Raw genomic sequence first — 17,571 nt, forward strand, 5'->3', positions numbered from 1 at the left:
CTTTTCCTGTCGTTACAACGCTGTTGACGTTACTGGTCATTAAAAGCGGTTCGTTACTATATATTGATATTGTGACGGCGGAGGAGCTGTATATAGAGAAGCCCCACCTCCCGCGAAGCAAGGGACACTGAGAAACCTCTTTCCGCGATGTTCTGTAAATGACACCCTGTTTAAAGTAATTAAAAGATCTGAAGTTCGGTTCTTAGTTTAAGACATATTTGAGAGAAGCAGTAGAGATGTTCTAGATGGTTTGTTGTTAGCCAAGGGAGTTACCAGAAGGGTGAAACTTAATCCAGTTATTGACCTGGCAGCGAAAATGACGAGAGAGCAGGTCAGAAAGTAGTGAGCAAAAGAAATAAAAAGGGTTGTTTTCCAAACATGAGTCTCTCTACCGGCCTCTCTGTTCACCCGACGCTACAACTGGTGTCAGAATGTGGGCCTCTGGACGATCTGGAGTGTCTGCGGGAACAGATCAAGGAGGAGATCCAACACGCAAGACGGGTGGAGAGGTCCCTCGAGCTACGTCTCGGTGCAGAGGGGCACAGCGCAGCGAAGCTCGGAATGGGACGAGAGAGACGACGCCCACCGGCTACCCTCGGCGATGACGGCTCGCAGACGCTGGTCACGCCGCTGACCAGGAAACCGGCTACTGCAACGCCACAACGGCACACACTGGTCACACCGCTTAGGCTACCGGAGTATGACGGGATGTCAGACTGGACCGAATTTGATGCGCAGTTGAGGGTCGTGGCCGGATACATGGGATGGAAGGATGACGAAACGGCGGCTCACCTATGCCTGTCACTTCGAGGGCCCGCCAGAAGGATTCTGGTGGAGATGCCGGCGGACGACCACAGCGACCTGGGCGCCCTACGCGGAGCGTTGAATGCCCACTTTGGCGTGCAGCTGTCGAGCACCACGGCGAAACAGAGGCTAGTCACACGACGACGCAGGCGGGGTAAGAAACTATCACTCATAGCGTCGGATGTCTCTCTTCTCGTCCGCCAAGCGTATCCGACTTTCCCGGAAGTGATACAGCGGCAGCTCATGCTGGATAAATTCATCAGCGCTCTGGAGCCTTTCGACCTACAGACGCAGGTGCTCCTGCGCGAGCCCACCTCCTTGGACCTGGCGGTCATGGCGGCGGAGAGGATCGAGCAGGTGCTGACAAGGAACACCCCGGTTAACCGAACGATGCCTACTGCAGTTCAAAGGTCTTCAACTCGCCTACGACCGTTTGCTTGCTGGCGCTGCGACTCGCCGGAACACAAAGCAGCGGATTGCACGGCGCAGGGATGGGTCCGGGCTCCAGGGGTACAGACAGACCCCTCCGCGCCGAGGGACGCCCTCGACGTTCTCACGCCGTCTAAGAGAGGATACTGGTAGTGCGTCGCCGATTCGCTCTCGCCCTCACCGCCTCCCCTTTGCGAAGAGAGCCATTGCGGATGAACAGATTAGGAACATGGCTCGGGCAGGTATCATAGAACGGTCAAGCAGCCCATGGTCATCCCCAGTGGTCCTGGCAAGGAAGAAAAACGGAGATTGGCGTTTCTGCGTAGACTATGCGTAGACGTCTTAACGCAGTAACGAAACTCGACGCCTACCCCTTGCCTAGGATCGACGAGTCGTTGGACCAACTGGCTGGCTCGAGTTGGTTCAGCTCTCTGGACCTACGCTGTGGTTATTGGCAGGTGCCGTTGTCGGAGGCGGCGAAGGAACGCTCCGCTTTTACGGTGGGAAAAGAACTGTGGCAGTTCACAGTTCTGCCGTTCGGGCTGTGCAATGCGCCGGCGACCTTCGAAAGACTCATGGAAAAGGTGTTGAGTGATGTTCCTGTGTCCAAGTGCGTGGTGTACTTGGATGATGTGCTGGTTCATGCGAACACCTTTGACGCGGCTTTAGCTAACCTGAGTCTGGTGCTGGGTGCTATTAGACATGCAAACCTGAGACTGAACCCTGAAAAGTGTAATTTATTACAACGCCGCTTGAAATTTTTGGGTCATGTCGTTAGCGGCGAGGGTGTTGGCACTGACCCGTCCAAGACTGAGGCTGTTTGGGATTGGCCACGACCCGCTAACACGAAACAACTGCAAAGTTTTTTGGAATTGGCCTCCTACTATAGGCGGTTCGTCGAGGGCTTCGCGGAAATAGCAGCCCCACTCCATGAACTTACCGCTAAAGGGACGAAGTTTAAGTGGTCCGACTCTTGCGAGGCGGCGTTCGGAGAACTCAAACGCCGGCTGTGCAGCGCCCCTATCTTGACCTACCCAGACTTCGAGCGCGAGTTTATAGTTGACGCGGACGCGAGTGACCACGGGATTGGGGGTGTGCTCTCGCAAGTTGATGGGGACACGGAACGTGTGGTCTGTTTCTTCAGCAGAACCCTTTCCAAGGCTGAACGGAACTACTGTGTGACTCGGCGCAAACTCCTGGCCATGGTCGCATGCCTGGACCACTTCAGGCCGTATGTGTATGGCGTTTCGTTCCGTTTGCGTACAGACCATGTGTCACTGCAGTGGCTAATTAGACTGCGTGACCCGGAAGGGCAGCTGGCACGTTGGTTGGCTAAACTGCAGGACTACACGTTCACGGTGGAGCACCGACCGGGCCGGATTCACGACAACGCGGACGCGCTATCACGCAGACCTTGTGCGGACGTGGCGTGCAAACACTGCACTAAAGCGGAAATTGAGAGTGTTGCTGATGGTCGATGCGCGGCGCTAACCCTTCGACCCGAACCTGATCTGAGGGACTTGGCGCCGGTTCCGTTTGAACAATTCAGGGAGGCCCAACTAGCAGATCGAGAAATGGATTGATGTTTCGAGCAGGTTGGGGCTGCGCAGGCGCCCGAGTGGGACTCGGTTTCGCCTCTAGGTTCTGTTGCGAGGGTTCTCCGCTCAAACTGGGATAGCTTACGTGTCGTGCAGGGCATCCTGTGTCGGGTTTGGTCGGAGCCGGGGTCAAGCTCGTCCATCTTACAGGCAGTGGTCCCGGGCGAGTTGAGAGATGACGTGTTACGGTCGGTCCACGGGGCGACGGGTAGTGGTCACTTCGGGGTGTCGAAAACCCTACGGCGGCTGAGACAACGATTCTGGTGGCCGGGTTGTAGGCGCGATGTTGAACTTTTTGTTCACTGTTGCGACGCCTGCGCGGCGAAAAAGGGGCCGGCGCACAAACCCAGGGCACCCCTCATACCCATGAGGGCGGGCTCCCCTATGGAGAGGGTGGCCGTCGATGTCCTGGGGCCATTTCCATTGACCGAGGAGGGAAATAGGTACGTCCTGGTCGCGATGGATTATTTTACTAAGTGGCCGGAGGCTTATGCGATCCCGGATCAAAGTGCGTCTACCACCGCCCGCGTGCTCGTTGATGAATTCTTTTGCCGCTTCGGGGTCCCGGAGTGCCTGCACAGTGACCAGGGTCGGAATTTTGAAGCGGAAACTATGACGGAGCTCTGTCGGATACTGGGCGTTAGAAAGACCAGAACGACACCCCTCCACCCACAGGGTGACGGCTTAGTGGAGCGTTTTAACCGCACGCTGACTACGCAACTCGCGATGGTTACCGCTGGGCACCAGCGAGACTGGGACAGGCGCCTACCGGTAGTCCTCCTCGCATGCAGATCCGCGGTTCAAGAATCTACTGGGTTCACCCCAGCCTGCATGATGTTTGACAGGGAGTTGCGCACCCCCGTCGACCTGGTGTTCGGCGCGCCCCCCTGTGAGGATCCGGAAATCGAGCCGGGCCCCCAGTTCGTGAGCGTCTTGCTCCGGAGGCTACGCGACGTGCACCACGCGGCTAGAGTCTCACAGTCTGCGGCGAGCGTTAAACAGAAACGGGCGTACGACTCACGCTGTTCGGGGGATGCGTTGCGGGAAGGCCAGAGAGTCTGGCTGTTTAACCCCAAACGCTCAAGGGGCCTCTGCCCGAAGCTACAATCGAACTGGGTAGGACCGTACGTGGTTTTGGGAAGACTGAGCGAGGTAGTGTACAGGGTTAAGATTAGTGGTAGAAAGACTGTAGTGGTACACCGTGACCGCCTGGCCCCCTACAGACCCAAGTCACCTGGGACAAATACAGTCGGCGTGACTGACTCCTCCCCCCGGCTTTCAGGATCACCTCCGGGTGTCGATGGCCGGCCATGGACGGAGGGCACTGCACCGGGCGCGGCCTGCGGGGACGGACTGACGAATGATGGACAAAGGAACACCGAAGCGATCCCGCCCCCTTGTCTCCTCGCTGTGCCCACCCCCACCACGACTGGCCTGGCTCCCCCATTGCGACCCCGGAGGTCGCGGAGACCTCCCCGTCACTTCGTCGACTTTGAACTCGACCACGACATGCACTGTCACCGGGACGGTTGACTCTGGGGGGGGCTGTGTGACGGCGGAGGAGCTGTATATAGAGAAGCCCCGCCTCCCGCGAAGCAAGGGACACTGGGAAACCTCTTTCCGCGATGTTCTGTAAATGACACCCTGTTTAAAGTAATTAAAAGATCTGAAGTTCGGTTCTTAGTTTAAGACATATTTGAGAGAAGCAGTAGAGATGTTCTAGATGGTTTGTTGTTAGCCAAGGGAGTTACCAGAAGGGTGAAACTTAATCCAGTTATTGACCTGGCAGCGAAAATGACGAGAGAGCAGGTCAGAAAGTAGTGAGCAAAAGAAATAAAAAGGGTTGTTTTCCAAACATGAGTCTCTCTACCGGCCTCTCTGTTCACCCGACGCTACAATATACTAACAGTAATGCGAGCGGACCGCTGCCCAGACTAGTGAGGAGTAACAGATCTCGAAAGATCATGGTTATCGGTGTAACACCTGTTTAACTTAACAAGTCAGTGTTTTTACATGCACGCCGAAGCACACGACACAAACGGAGAAGAGGCAGAAATGGCAAGTCAGGAGTCAGGAGCAAGCAGAAGAAAAATTTGCATTTTCAAGGTGGCGATATAAACATTATTTAAGAAAATACTTGAAGTTCCTGAATTTCTACCAGACTGGGTATTTGATGTATTTAATTAAGAATAGAGGTTTAATTGTTAAGTTTACTTCTGTTGTGAACAAACCAGTTGTCTCAGGTTGAGAGAATTAAATTTGATAGATGTAAATGCACTTTATATAGTGTAACTGTTTACTTTTGCTTCTTTTTTTTCAAAGATTTGGGATTTTAAAGGATTTTATCCAGCACTGGTCTGTTGATGTGCAAAAAATGTCAAAAGTTAAACACCTTTATGATCTACTCATTTCAACTGACTGTGAAAACTGCTTTTTCAAAAAATCCTTATTCATTGGCATGTAACTTTTTTTTTTACTGTAATGCAAATAGTTACTTTCCCTGGTAACGAGTTACTTTTATTATAGAGTAATTCAGTTACTAACTCAGTTACTTTTTTGAACAAGTAGTGAGTAACTATAACTTAATTACTTTTTTTAAGTAACGTTCCCAACACTGCGTATAACAGTGTGGTCACCATGGTGAAGGTGATATGTAACGTGACAGCTTGGTTACTTACCGTGTAAAAGGTGGTGCTGGACTGCAGTCATAGCAACAAGGAGTGAGTGATTGAGAGAGAGAGAGAGAGAGAGAGAGAGCACATAATTCTCAACAGACATGTTTAGGCCTCAGTACAACTCCTCTGGTTTAACACACCTCTTCCCCCCTGTGACACACACACACACACACACACTGCTGTAAAATACAAGCAAGACCCTACAAAAACCCCACAGCCCTTGACAGTTTCTTTATAAGGTTGTCATAAACAGATCTGTAAAGTTCCTTTCACACAGGCTGTGGGAAATCCACAGATGATGTGTGCCTTGTTAGGAGATAAGGCTGATTTACACGCTTTAGTGAACGCTAGAGGGGCACATATAGGAAACAGATCATTTTATCTGTAGTTTAGGTTACCATTGTAGTTGTCTGTAGAGAATCATATAACAGAAGTCACAGAAATAACGTCCTTTTTGATCAGTTCACTCTGAATACGTTATGCAACGGTTTATACACTGGATACATTTTACAAGTTCTCTCTCTCTCTCATACACACACTAAGAAACACTGAACCATCCCACTCACCATGCCCTTGTGCAAACAGGTTGTGTGGCTGGACTGACACGTAGTTTAACTCTAAAAGCACACACCACTGCACCCAGTCACCCAGACAGAGAGGAAGAGACTGGAGACTGGATAGAGCCTTGGCCTGTCGGGCTGAATGACAACACCAAATAAGGACAATTGAATTTACAGGTTGGGCGCTTCTGCAACGTGCCTGCACTATAGACGGAAAACAAAAAGTGACAGAAAGAGAGAGAAAGAAGATGGGAATGCACTTGTGTGTAAGAGAGATAGAAATATCTATCGGGAGAGATAGAGAGCGGGAGTGTGTGTATTTGTGTATCTGAGTGAGAGAGAGAGGTATGAAAAGCAGGAGACCTTGAGACTGATGAAAGCGTTTCTGCTGAACGGAGAAGGGATGGAAGGGAGCGAGTCCCAAACACTCCAGTGTGTGTGTGTGTGTGTGTGTGTGTGTGTGTGTGTGTGTGTGAGAGTGTGTGTGTGTGTGTGTGTGTGTGTGTGTGTGTGTGTGTGTGTGTGAGTGTGTGTGTGTGTGTGTGTGTGTGTGTGTGTGTGTGTGAGAGTGTGTGTGTGTGTGTGTGTGTGTGTGTGTGAGTGTGTGTGTGTGTGAGAGAGTGTGTGTGTGTGTGTGTGTGTGTGTGTGAGTGTGTGTGTGAGAGAGTGTGTGTGTGTGTGTGTGTGTGTGTGTGTGTGTGTGTGTGTGTGTGTGTGAGTGTGTGTGTGTGTGTGTGTGTGTGTGCGTGAGTGTGTGTGTGTGTGTGTGTGTGTGTGTGTGTGTGTGTGTGTGTGAGTGTGTGTGTGTGTGTGTGTGTTTGGGGCGGGGTAGAGTGGGGGCTACTGCAATGCCCTAAACATCCTACCCCCCCCCCCCCTTCCCCCCACTACCACATTGTCCCCTTCCCCCAAATGTACAGCTAGGGCAGTTTCCATTTCATCACCATGGCAACATGACATGTTGAATGAGAGGATTGTCAAAGCGGTCTAGAATCAGTACATCATCACTGGGTAAAAATCGTTCTTTATTTATTTCTAAACGACGTGTTACCGCTTATGTCACATAGTCGCACTCTAAACAGGCCCGATTCATAACTGCCGAATTAAAAGCAATGGTCCAAACCCCACCCGTCAACGCAGCTCTGCGTAAGCAGACGCAGCACACGACGGCATCTCCGCATCCAGATCAGTGTGTGGGCGTGCGGTACTGCAGTGGGCAGGGCCGAGGAAGGGGCGTGGCAGGACTCCCGTGTGCTCTGAGCTGGATCCAACCCCCCCGGGACGGACATTCAAGGTGACTGCAAGACACGGGACTGTGTGAATGTGCTCATGCTGGCTGTGGAAGAAGTGTGAGGTCTGTGTGTTAAAACACTGGCCACCCAGAGCTGGCTGAGCATATCGGTCATATAGAGCATGAATCCGCAGAGCCAAGGTCAGAGGTCAAAGGCCAAAAGTCACTGCTGTTCATGGGCACTTTAGTAAAAAGGTCAGCCAGACCATTGTTCTATAAACACAGGCTCAGACCAGCATAACACACACCTGCCATGTATGCATGTTTTATAACTGCTTATAACTCCTCACTATAACCCAAGGGCAGGCTGTGGGTTCACCGTGAGCGGGTGAAAGTCAGTTCTTGGTGTCAAAGCAGCGGTGGTAGAGCAGCTGAGAGTGTCAGCAGCAACAGCGCCCCCACCAGTCCGAGCTCACGGGGACATGTCTGGGCATGTCACCACGCCTCCGCCATTCTGTGGGCAGCAGAGGCCAGCTGGGCCCGCTCCCACCCCCCTCCCACCACCAGTCTGCTCCTCCCACCGCCAGTCTGCTCCTCCCACCACCAGTCTGCTCCTCCCACCGCCAGTCTACTCCTCCCACCACCAGTCTGCTCCTCCCACTGCCAGTCTGCTCCTCCCACTCAAACATTCTAGCTCTCCATCATGAAATACAAATGTGCTTCTGTTCTCTCGATATCTTCCTCCAAGCGGAGATGATAATAGTTAGGACACCACCACACTGACAGCGATATTCATGATCACCTGTGGGTTTAGGGGCAGGAAACTGGAGTGGGTGTCCTGCACTGAACACCAGGTAGATAGGAGTGTGTCACACGCACCCAAGGTCCAGATGTTATAGGATTATAGCATCATTCACGGGTCTGACTGCACACAAACTGAGAGGAATTCAAGTTGAGAAGCAGTAAAGGTCTCCAGGTGTTTGAGAATCATGGGTGCAGATGTTTTTATCTATGAAAGCGCAGCAGGTCTGTAGTTATGGAGACAGGTTGTTGCGTCCATTTGGTGACAGGAACAATAGCAGAAGAACCTGAGACCCAAGCTAGAAACAAAAACATAATAAAACTGTCAAGCATTGTCAAAAACAAACAAACAAAAACATTCACTATCCAATATCTCAGTTCATACTGGGGAAAAATAATCACTGGTGCTTTAATTCCTTTTTATAATGATCAGTAACATGGTGGTCAGGAATTTAGGAGGTCAGGAAGTCACGGTGGAGCAGTCATGGTCCTGTGGTAGGGAACTGGTCTTGTGACCGGAGGGTCGTGGGTTCGATTCCCAGACCTGAGGCCATGACTGAGGTGCCCTTGAGCAAGGCACCTAACCCCAACTGCTCCCCGGGCGCCGGGCTAGGGCTGCCCACCGCTCTGGGCACGTGTGATTCACAGCCCCCTAGTAATCACTAGTGTGTGTGTGTGTGTGCTAACTGCACAGATGGGTAAATGTGGAGGACAAATTTAGATTGTGGTCGGAAAAAAAATCACAATTGACAAATATGGCACATTTACATTTCTGTTTGCATGCTAGCAAACAATAAGTGTCTTAGTAGTAGGAGAAACAGGATGTGGGCAGTTTCTAAATGACAAAACCTGTTTTGAGATACTGTTGATCTGTTAGATATGCCACTGGTATAAAGCCATAGCGCACGTCATAGTGACTTGTCCCTGATTTGTTTATATTGTGTATTGGTTAGTGTAGGCCTAGAGCACCCTCTAGTGGATGTATTGAAAAACACCTACTTTCCTGCTCTCCCTCCCTCTCTAAAGCCATTTTAAAGCCACTTCAACTTGCGTTGTACAACTAATTGGTGCCATTTGTAATGTAACTCATTTTCATTTCGTTTGTCTTAGACATTATGAGTTAGCACACTGCTAGCAGCACTGTGTGGAAACAGTTGTTTAACGGCTGGCGAGTGCTAGATGCTGTGTGGACTTCCCCCTGTGGCTTAAAGGGGAAGTTGCAAGAGTAAAAATAGGAGTTTTAATTTTACTAAACTTGGTGCAATGTGTTCTTTATTTTCAGATTTCGCCCTAATGAAATGTTTTTCCTTCAGATAACAAGGTCAGCCAATCAGAGCATCCTCATGCACTCACCTGCATCGCCGCCCACAGTGTATGGGTGGAGTCTCTCCAACAACGAGTAGACCAGTCGCCAATGACCTCAATATCAGAGTCTGTAGACGTAAGTCTCTGTAAAGGGCCTGTGCGTGTTCACAAGCATGTGATGATCACTTTATAACTGAGCTCTGTGCTCAACTGAGCAGGTTCAATGTCAGGATATGGACTTTCATCCAAGACCAGTCCTGGCATGGTCAGGGTCTGCACCCACCTCAGGCCTGATTCCAGGGTCCTGATGTCAGGGGAGAGCGAGAAGATGGCCTCGTCGCACATGTAAAAGGAAACCTACAGGAACCACGTGGTCATATGTAGTACTCACACTCACCGCCAGGAGGAGAAATTCCTCAAAACATGGACCACGGTACAGGTCATACAAATGACAGCGCGCTTCTACGTGTACGTTTTTTGCCATCTCCAAGTCAATAGTGAAAAGACACGATACTTTATTGTATAGATAACCATCCGTATTCCACCCGATCTGAAAACTTCATTTCCCAGAATTCCCCAAGGTATCCAAAATGTTGATTTTATTTGTTTGAGCTGATTCTTTAAAATGATACACATTCACAAATTCCAATCTATGAGTGCAGTGCTGTTAATGTAACCATGATCTTCGTTTTCATTAATTTATCTTCATATGTTTTCCCATAGATCGGTTCAGTGAAACCTACAACACTTCCAGTTAACTAATTATCCCTTATATTTGGCAATGTACTTGGTATTGGTGTCCGTTCACAAAGTGGACGACTTCCTCCAGACGATCCAGGCTGTGGGAGAGGAGGGCAGGAACTCCAATTGGATACAAGCAATATTTTATATTTTATAATATTTGGCTAGATGAGTAATGTTTTTAATGAAATTGCCCCCAGGTTTATTATCGGTATCTTCAAAGAAACGTGAAGCATCATAAAAGAGCCCATGGGGATTTGCCAAAATAAAATTACTTCTTCAAATGATGCAGGCTATCCGAGGTTATTACAGATCTTCAAGCCATATGGGTGCGGTGGCAATGGGTGGGGAGGTGGCAGTTATGCACTTGAGAGCATTTGAATACCACCAAACTGTGAAAGGGACTGTCTGCAATTTCATGCTCTGCTGACTAGTGGGAAATTGTTCCGTTGACGGTTATTCCCGTAATGCTATTTTCACAACGGGTCCACGTTCAGATTGAAGCTGCTGTAGATGATGTTTGTTGTTAACTGCCCGTAAGACGTGGTAACTGAAGTAGTCCCCCCACCCCACCCTACCCTCTTTACAGTTTCACGTCTTCCAAAGATACACGCCCTTGTCCCTTTAACCCTGAAGATTAGCGTCACCGTGGGTTCATACTGGCTTTACACGGTTAGTCGCGGTCAAGAGCCCAGAAATGCACATGTTTACAGTATCTTCAACACAACAGCCCCACTTTCTCATGTTAAATTCATATTCCAATATGCAACATAAATATTTGAGATGGCTGTTAAAAACTAAAGTAGTAATAATTCCGTGGTATAAAGCATGATGCCGTGAACCAGACCACACTAAAGCTTCAGTAGTGTATTTCAGTGGCTGACCAACGCTGTGAGCATCCGAAAAAGCATCAGGCGATAAATATTACAAGAGAATGAGCTGCGTTTGATTTCCTGATCCTATTTAAAATATATAGATCATAATAATATGACTGAAACCATAGTCTAGTGTGCTGCAGTATGAATAGGATGGCCGATTTTTAACAAAGTAGGCCTCGAACCTTTACAACATTAAAAAGTTTAATGCAAAAATGAGGACTCTGTAAACTTTGTTTGACCTCAATAGGGATCGTCTCTGAGCGTGTCTTCTGAATGAATTCAGACCGAGACCCATACAAGACTGCTAAACGTTAGAACACTAGATGGCGCTGTTTCTCGTTTATAGAGCTGCGAACATCATGGACCATTGTTTCAGTTAACGTGCATTTACAGCATCTGGCCGACGCCCTTACCTACACTGATTTCCATATGTGCTTTGTAGTCTCTAAAAAAATACATACTCCTGAGAGATAATGAGAGAATAAACAGCTCAGTCAAAAGCATGAAGCCGGTTACTCCACCGTGTTCCTTCACTAGCTTCATGGGTGCTGCTTGCATCAGATCCAAAACCCTGATGTTCTCCTACAAAGCAGAGAACGGACTAGCCCCTCCCTACACGACGATGATGATGGACAAAGTCCGAACCGCGCCTCGAGCCCTTCGATCTTCTACTACAGCTCGGCTTGAAACGCCTTCCTAGCAGCTTCATGGAAGAGCACCAAGACTCTCCTTGGCTTGCTCTCAGAGCTTCCCATCGGCCGGCCATTCAGAAGGCTCTCGCCACCTTCAAACGCAGACCGAAAACTCATCTGCTAGGTGCAGCGTTTAAACACCCACTCGTCCCACACTTACCGAAACATCTTACCGTCTCGACAAAGCTCTGCGTATTTCTTCGTCCCTGGTACCACAGTCCTTGGTACTGCACTTGATGTGTTAATTTCATTATTCTTTATCTCTAGGCATCATGATCCAGTCCTGTTTCTAGCAAAATCTTCCGTTTCAACATCAAGGCCGTGACCCACTTGCGCTGGCCGAGATACATTGAGAGGATGCGACGAAGACGTGTGGAAGTCGCTGTAGGTGGGCCATTACGTTTGTACCTGTGGTGTAAGCTCAACAAGCAGATGTCCAAGATGCACAGGGTGATTAAATACTGACCCACCGGGTCCTCTGACAGGCTGCACTGTTTGGTGTAAACATTTATTGGTTTCAATTGTGAAATAAAAACACCTTCCAGCCTACCATGTTCCACACATTTTGCGACCAACAGAAAAGGGCGGGGAGTCGAGGTGTGGGAACTTCAGTTCGGAGGGCCTTCTTAGTCTTCAACCCATATTTAACAGTTCAAGGGTGGGGTGGGGAGTAGATGGAGTGAAAATAATAATAAAAATTAAAAAACAAACAAACAAACAAACAAACAAAAAACACACACACACACAAAAAAAAAACTGCCATTATCCGCTTATAAATAAAGTTAAAACACAGAACCAGTCTGACCGGCAATCAGTTTCCGTTTGTGCCTGAACGCAGCTGACATTCGAGTGAAAAAATCAATTATTCATCAACAGATGACCCCGATCACCACGTTGTTTTTATTTCGTTTTCTGAATGGCATCTGTTGTGTTCAGTGAGAACGTTGGGGGTGCGGGTGGTTCTGAAGGCACGGAGAGAGGGAGCGTCCTCCGTCCAGGGCTTCCCCAAACGCCTCGGCCGTAGAGGGGGCGGGGGCTGTTAAGCAGGATGCGGGAGATGAAGGACAAAACTAGAATGGCCAATCACCAGGCTGCCTTTGCAGTAAAGCAACTTGAGAGTCTTTAGAAAATTGCAAAATCCCCCCCCAATTTCTTTCTTTTTTTTTCATTAAATAACATTTTGAGCTGGATTACTGTGTCCATTTCAAGCTGTTTTAACACCATTTTTCCCTATTCACCATTTTCTCCCCCTTGTTTGAACTAACCCAGCTTACAGGCCCTGCGGTACGAAACCCTTTCCAGTGGTGCACATATTTTAAAAATAAACCAACAAAAACAAAAACTAGTAAGTGAGCATGGCAGGAAGTGAGGCAGAGGCAATGGTTGTGATTGGGCAGAGAGCGTGAGGGGGGCGTGGCCTCACTGAGAGCTGGCTCTCTCTAGTGCGTTGGCCTCCTCGTGTCTCCTGCTGGACTTCAGTCTGAACGCGGTGATGGACGTGTTCAGTTTGACTAGGGCGCTCTGCGCTGCGTACTTGGAGGGGAACGTTGCCAAGATGGTGTAGGTGGAGGCCAGGTCGCGGGGCGGGGCCTCCGGCGTCTCCTTGTTGGTGGCGTCCGGGTGCTGAGAGGGGCGGGTCTCTGGCAGCCATTTTATGAGTGCTCCCGCCTTACCCAGCTCCCCCAGCAAGGAGTCGGCCTCCGAGCGGCTGATCCCGGCGGGCAGGTCCGTCACCTCCAACACGCGACTGTTCACTGCGCGCGCACACACGGTTACCGTTAAAGTTTTAAAGTTTCTCAACTTCACAGTTTACACATTTACGTTTGTATTTATGTGGTTGATCAAGTGTATGAGTGTGTAGTGTGTGCCCTGAACGTGGTATGTGAGTTTGCATACACAGGGAGAGTGACGGCTCATAAATCTACTTGGGATGCATAAGTGGAGGTTATTGATTATTGGAAAGTACAGCGGTGTCTGACTGGCAGAAACAGTGATCGTTAAACGCAAAAGGGCCGTGTGGTGGTCCTGTTCTCTGAGCACCCTGTGGGCCAAAATGTTCAGGACTCAGCACAGTGCTTTGGACTTCCTTCAGGGTAAAGGGAGGTGTGTGTATTTTTATGTAGATGTGTGCGCTCCTAACGTAATGCTTTGTGCACTGCAGTGAACAAATGAATTTAGATGTCACCACCATCGTTATCACAGAACCTTATCTAGAACTTCGCAGGGCAAAGTGTTAAGAGCACAGAACTAGGTTAGATTGCCAGCGAGCACACACACTGGTTATACACACTGTTCTCTATATAAGAGTATCTGACACAGTGAATGGAGAAACAGAGTGTGTAATGTGTGTAATGTACCAATTTCTCCTGTATTCATGTCCGTTGACGGCAATTTCTTTGTAGGTCTTCGACCACGGGGCCCATGACGCATGCCCAGAGGAACCTGGAAATGGGGCAAGAAGAAAGGGGGTATCAAGAGGGAACGGGGTAGTTAAACAAGAGGGAGAGTGAACTGGTGGGAGTGGATTTGAGCGCGTAAATGAAATCTGTGGGTAAGATGTGGGATGGGAGTTGGGGTTGGAGAGTGTGTGTGTGTGTTTAACCTGGTGATGATTGACTGTGTTAGAGCTGTGCATTAGTGGAGGTCTGATGGGAGGGTTGTACTGAAGAGGCTGCCCAAGCAAAGGATACCTGCCGTCACCTGCACACCAACCACACGCAAGTTCAGCACGTAACGGTGAGGACAAAACCCCACACGCCTGCACACACGCTTACGGAGACACGCAAAGTACGCACCTGGTAGGAAGGGTCGAGAAAACTGGGGCATTATGGGTAGGGGGCCGAGGCCAGGATGAATTCCCTTCAGGTTAGCCAGTTGAGCAGCATTGGGAGAGTGGGCGGGGGAAGGGGAGGGGCTAGACAGCTGTGGGCTCCTCTGGGAGAGAAAGAGGAGGGGCTTGTTGTTGATTGAATACTTCACCCACCCACACACACACACACACACACACACACACACACACACACGTCATTAGCATTGCAGTCTTGATTCTAGCAGGTATGGGTTGATGTCATACCTGCGAAGTGTCGAGGGGGCGGAGCTCCGACACTTTAGGCCCGTGGTGGTGCGGCTGATCAAGGCTGTAGTATTTGTTGTGCTTCCACTGAGCGGGTGAAGGCTGCTGGCTGGAAGGCACGCTGAGCTGCATCATCAGCACGCTGCCACTAGGGGGCGGCGGAGGCACACCTGCAGGGGACAGCAAAGGGCACGCGCTTAGAAAAACAGGGAAAAAACACCACAGTGAGAACAGTAATTTAGTCACTTGAGAGACCGTCTCTTCTGACTGATATCAAGTCAAGGGTGTGACGCTTCACTATAACATTCACTCTCCAAAGTTGCTGTTGTTTAGTTCAAAATAATGACAAATTACCAAAAATTAGGAGTAAACAAGTGGAAACCACCCCCCACTTGGGCTCTCTGGCATATACCCTTCTGTTTCTGACTGGGAGCACCAAACGCTATAAAATACACGGCTCTACGCAGCCAGTACCGGTGCTGAGAAATGATTCAGTACTGGTTCAGAGGAATTCAAAATTGCTAATCATGCCTTTTTTACTTCACTTCATAAACATTCATTTAAAACCAACCAGGGTTGACAGGAAAAAATAACAGATCAGTAGGCAGTACACTGGCCAATTAAACGCCACACTATCATTTAAATGGATTAAAATAGCCCATTATAAAACAGAAAAAGTGTAGTCTGACAGAATTTAATTAGGGACACCATTAACCTATAAAAGCCAAAAACCATTAAACTGAATCAATGGCTAATTAAATGTAATATTTGCAAAGTAAACGCAATGGTGACCTGTTCGCTATTTATTGGCAAGGAAACAGAGGGTTGGTTGGGGTGACTGAAGAGTGAGTGTGCGCACGCACGCACGCACACACACACACACACACACACACGCACACACACACACACACACACACACACACACACACACACACACACACACACACACACACACACACACACACACACACACACACTCTCACCCAGACACACACACACCAATTAAAGCTGTTTATTAAACAGTGAAAGGTTAAAGTAAGAGTATGCCGTGCCCTCATCTCATTAAAACCACAACTATGCTTCTTCTTCACACAACTATTGTATATATAGTCCACTACCTTATCTGTGTGTGTGCTCAAGTTTCCCCTTCAAACACACACACACACACACACACACACACACACACACACACACACACACTTTTTATTGCCATCATAGCATGCTGCACGCTTGAGTTCTGCATTTATTAATAACATTTATTCAAGAATTTTTGCTGGTAGCTGTGATAAAATTCCTATTAAGTGCTTAAAGGGCTTCCTGCAATGATACTGTAAACAACATTTAATGAAGGGAATAAATATAGCACTTTCATGAAAATAAATAAAATCCCACTAAGGAAAACTCATTACATATGCATGAGTTATTATAATAAACACCACCAAACAAATGATGGACAACACTGAAATGCATTAAAAATTCAACATTCATTATGAAATGTTTATTTAAACAGAACAACACTAGCTTACAGATTACATGCATCTAAATTGGAAAATCCATATGCCACGAGTTTTGAAGTAGCTGTTCAAAGTGGAGAACGAAACCTAAGCCCCTTTCAGACAGGCACGGTAAGCCCAAACTTTTCCGGACGTTATCCGGAGGAGATGTATACGCTTTGGGAGTGGAGTTGGTCATGTTTTGAGGAGGGGGGGTGTTGATATTTCTATCACGCAAAAATCCAGTAGTACCTTTACACAAATATGGGTAACTGGAGAGACACGTGACTCTCCGAGTCTGACGAGTTGTCCACTCTTTTGTTAATACTGCGGACAGGTCCTATAATCCTATAATTTGAGCCAGGCCACGCCTCCTGCACTCTCTACACTCTATTCTCCACCCCTCGGGCTAAACCACCAGGAACACTCCCTGTGGTGAGAAAGCGTCTGACATGGAAATTCTACTGCACACTACGTGTGTGACACGAGTCTCAAGACACTGAGTTCATATATGAACAGAGGCAGAGCTCGGAACAGGATACAACCGGATGAAACGGCACAGAACGGGATGTTTCAGAGTGCAGTGGCTTTACTGTAGGCTCTGCTAGCTCGTTGGCAGTGGTGTGGCTTGGCTGATGGTGACTGGCTCAAAGCATGACGGTACCTGAGCACTGCTGGCCTGGGATTGGCTGAGAGCCACAGGGGGAGGCGGCCCTGGGGAACGGCATCTGTTCTGTACCCGGAGGAGGGAGAAAGCCCACGGTTGAGCTAAAATACACACACACACACACACACGGAAACAGCAAAGCACAGCATGAGGTTATCATCCAAACCCTTTGGAGACAAAAGAAAACCTGATGTGAAAAAGACTTCAACAACACTTCAACATCCACACACACACACACACACACACACACACACACACACACACACACACACACACACACACACACACACACACACACACACAGTTAGGTAGTGGATCAGGGAATGACGCAAAAGCTTCACAATAACCGGTTGGTGTGTCTGCACTTGTCTGTTTTCTGTGTGTAGCTTGTGTGCGTGTGTGCTTTACCTAACAGTTGTGTGCTGTCCGGGGGGCAGGACGCTGTAGTAGACCTGCATACTGGCTGTGGGTACTGCTGTCTGATTGGGGGGTCCCTGCAGGACAATCTGTTGCTGATAAACTGGCTGAGGAACACTCTGAGAACCCTGGGGTACAGGTACCTGCACGCCCGCGCACACACACACACACACACATCACTTCATAGCACTAACTCGTGTAATAATC

At 48.9% G+C, this 17,571-nt stretch overlaps 1 protein-coding gene across 8 annotated transcripts in view; it reads right to left on the reverse strand.

Moving 5' to 3' along the window:
• Positions 1-12,203: 12,203 nt before the first annotated feature.
• Positions 12,204-17,571, reverse strand: part of r3hdm1 (R3H domain containing 1) — a 40,215-nt gene continuing 34,847 nt past the window's right edge. For all 8 annotated transcript variants that reach the window (XM_077021280.1, XM_077021197.1, XM_077021112.1 and 5 more), the window contains 7 exons: positions 17,356-17,507; positions 16,945-17,048; positions 14,788-14,957; positions 14,510-14,648; positions 14,317-14,414; positions 14,072-14,156; positions 12,204-13,468 (listed from right to left, as the gene is read on the reverse strand). In XM_077021280.1, coding sequence (XP_076877395.1) covers positions 13,134-13,468; positions 14,072-14,156; positions 14,317-14,414; positions 14,510-14,648; positions 14,788-14,957; positions 16,945-17,048; positions 17,356-17,507 — 1,083 coding nt within the window. In that variant the 3' untranslated portion in view covers positions 12,204-13,133. The remainder of the gene's footprint in view (positions 13,469-14,071; positions 14,157-14,316; positions 14,415-14,509; positions 14,649-14,787; positions 14,958-16,944; positions 17,049-17,355; positions 17,508-17,571) is intronic.

Source organism: Brachyhypopomus gauderio, chromosome 1 (genome assembly GCF_052324685.1).
Source record: "Brachyhypopomus gauderio isolate BG-103 chromosome 1, BGAUD_0.2, whole genome shotgun sequence".
Classification (NCBI taxonomy): Eukaryota; Metazoa; Chordata; class Actinopteri; order Gymnotiformes; family Hypopomidae; genus Brachyhypopomus; species Brachyhypopomus gauderio.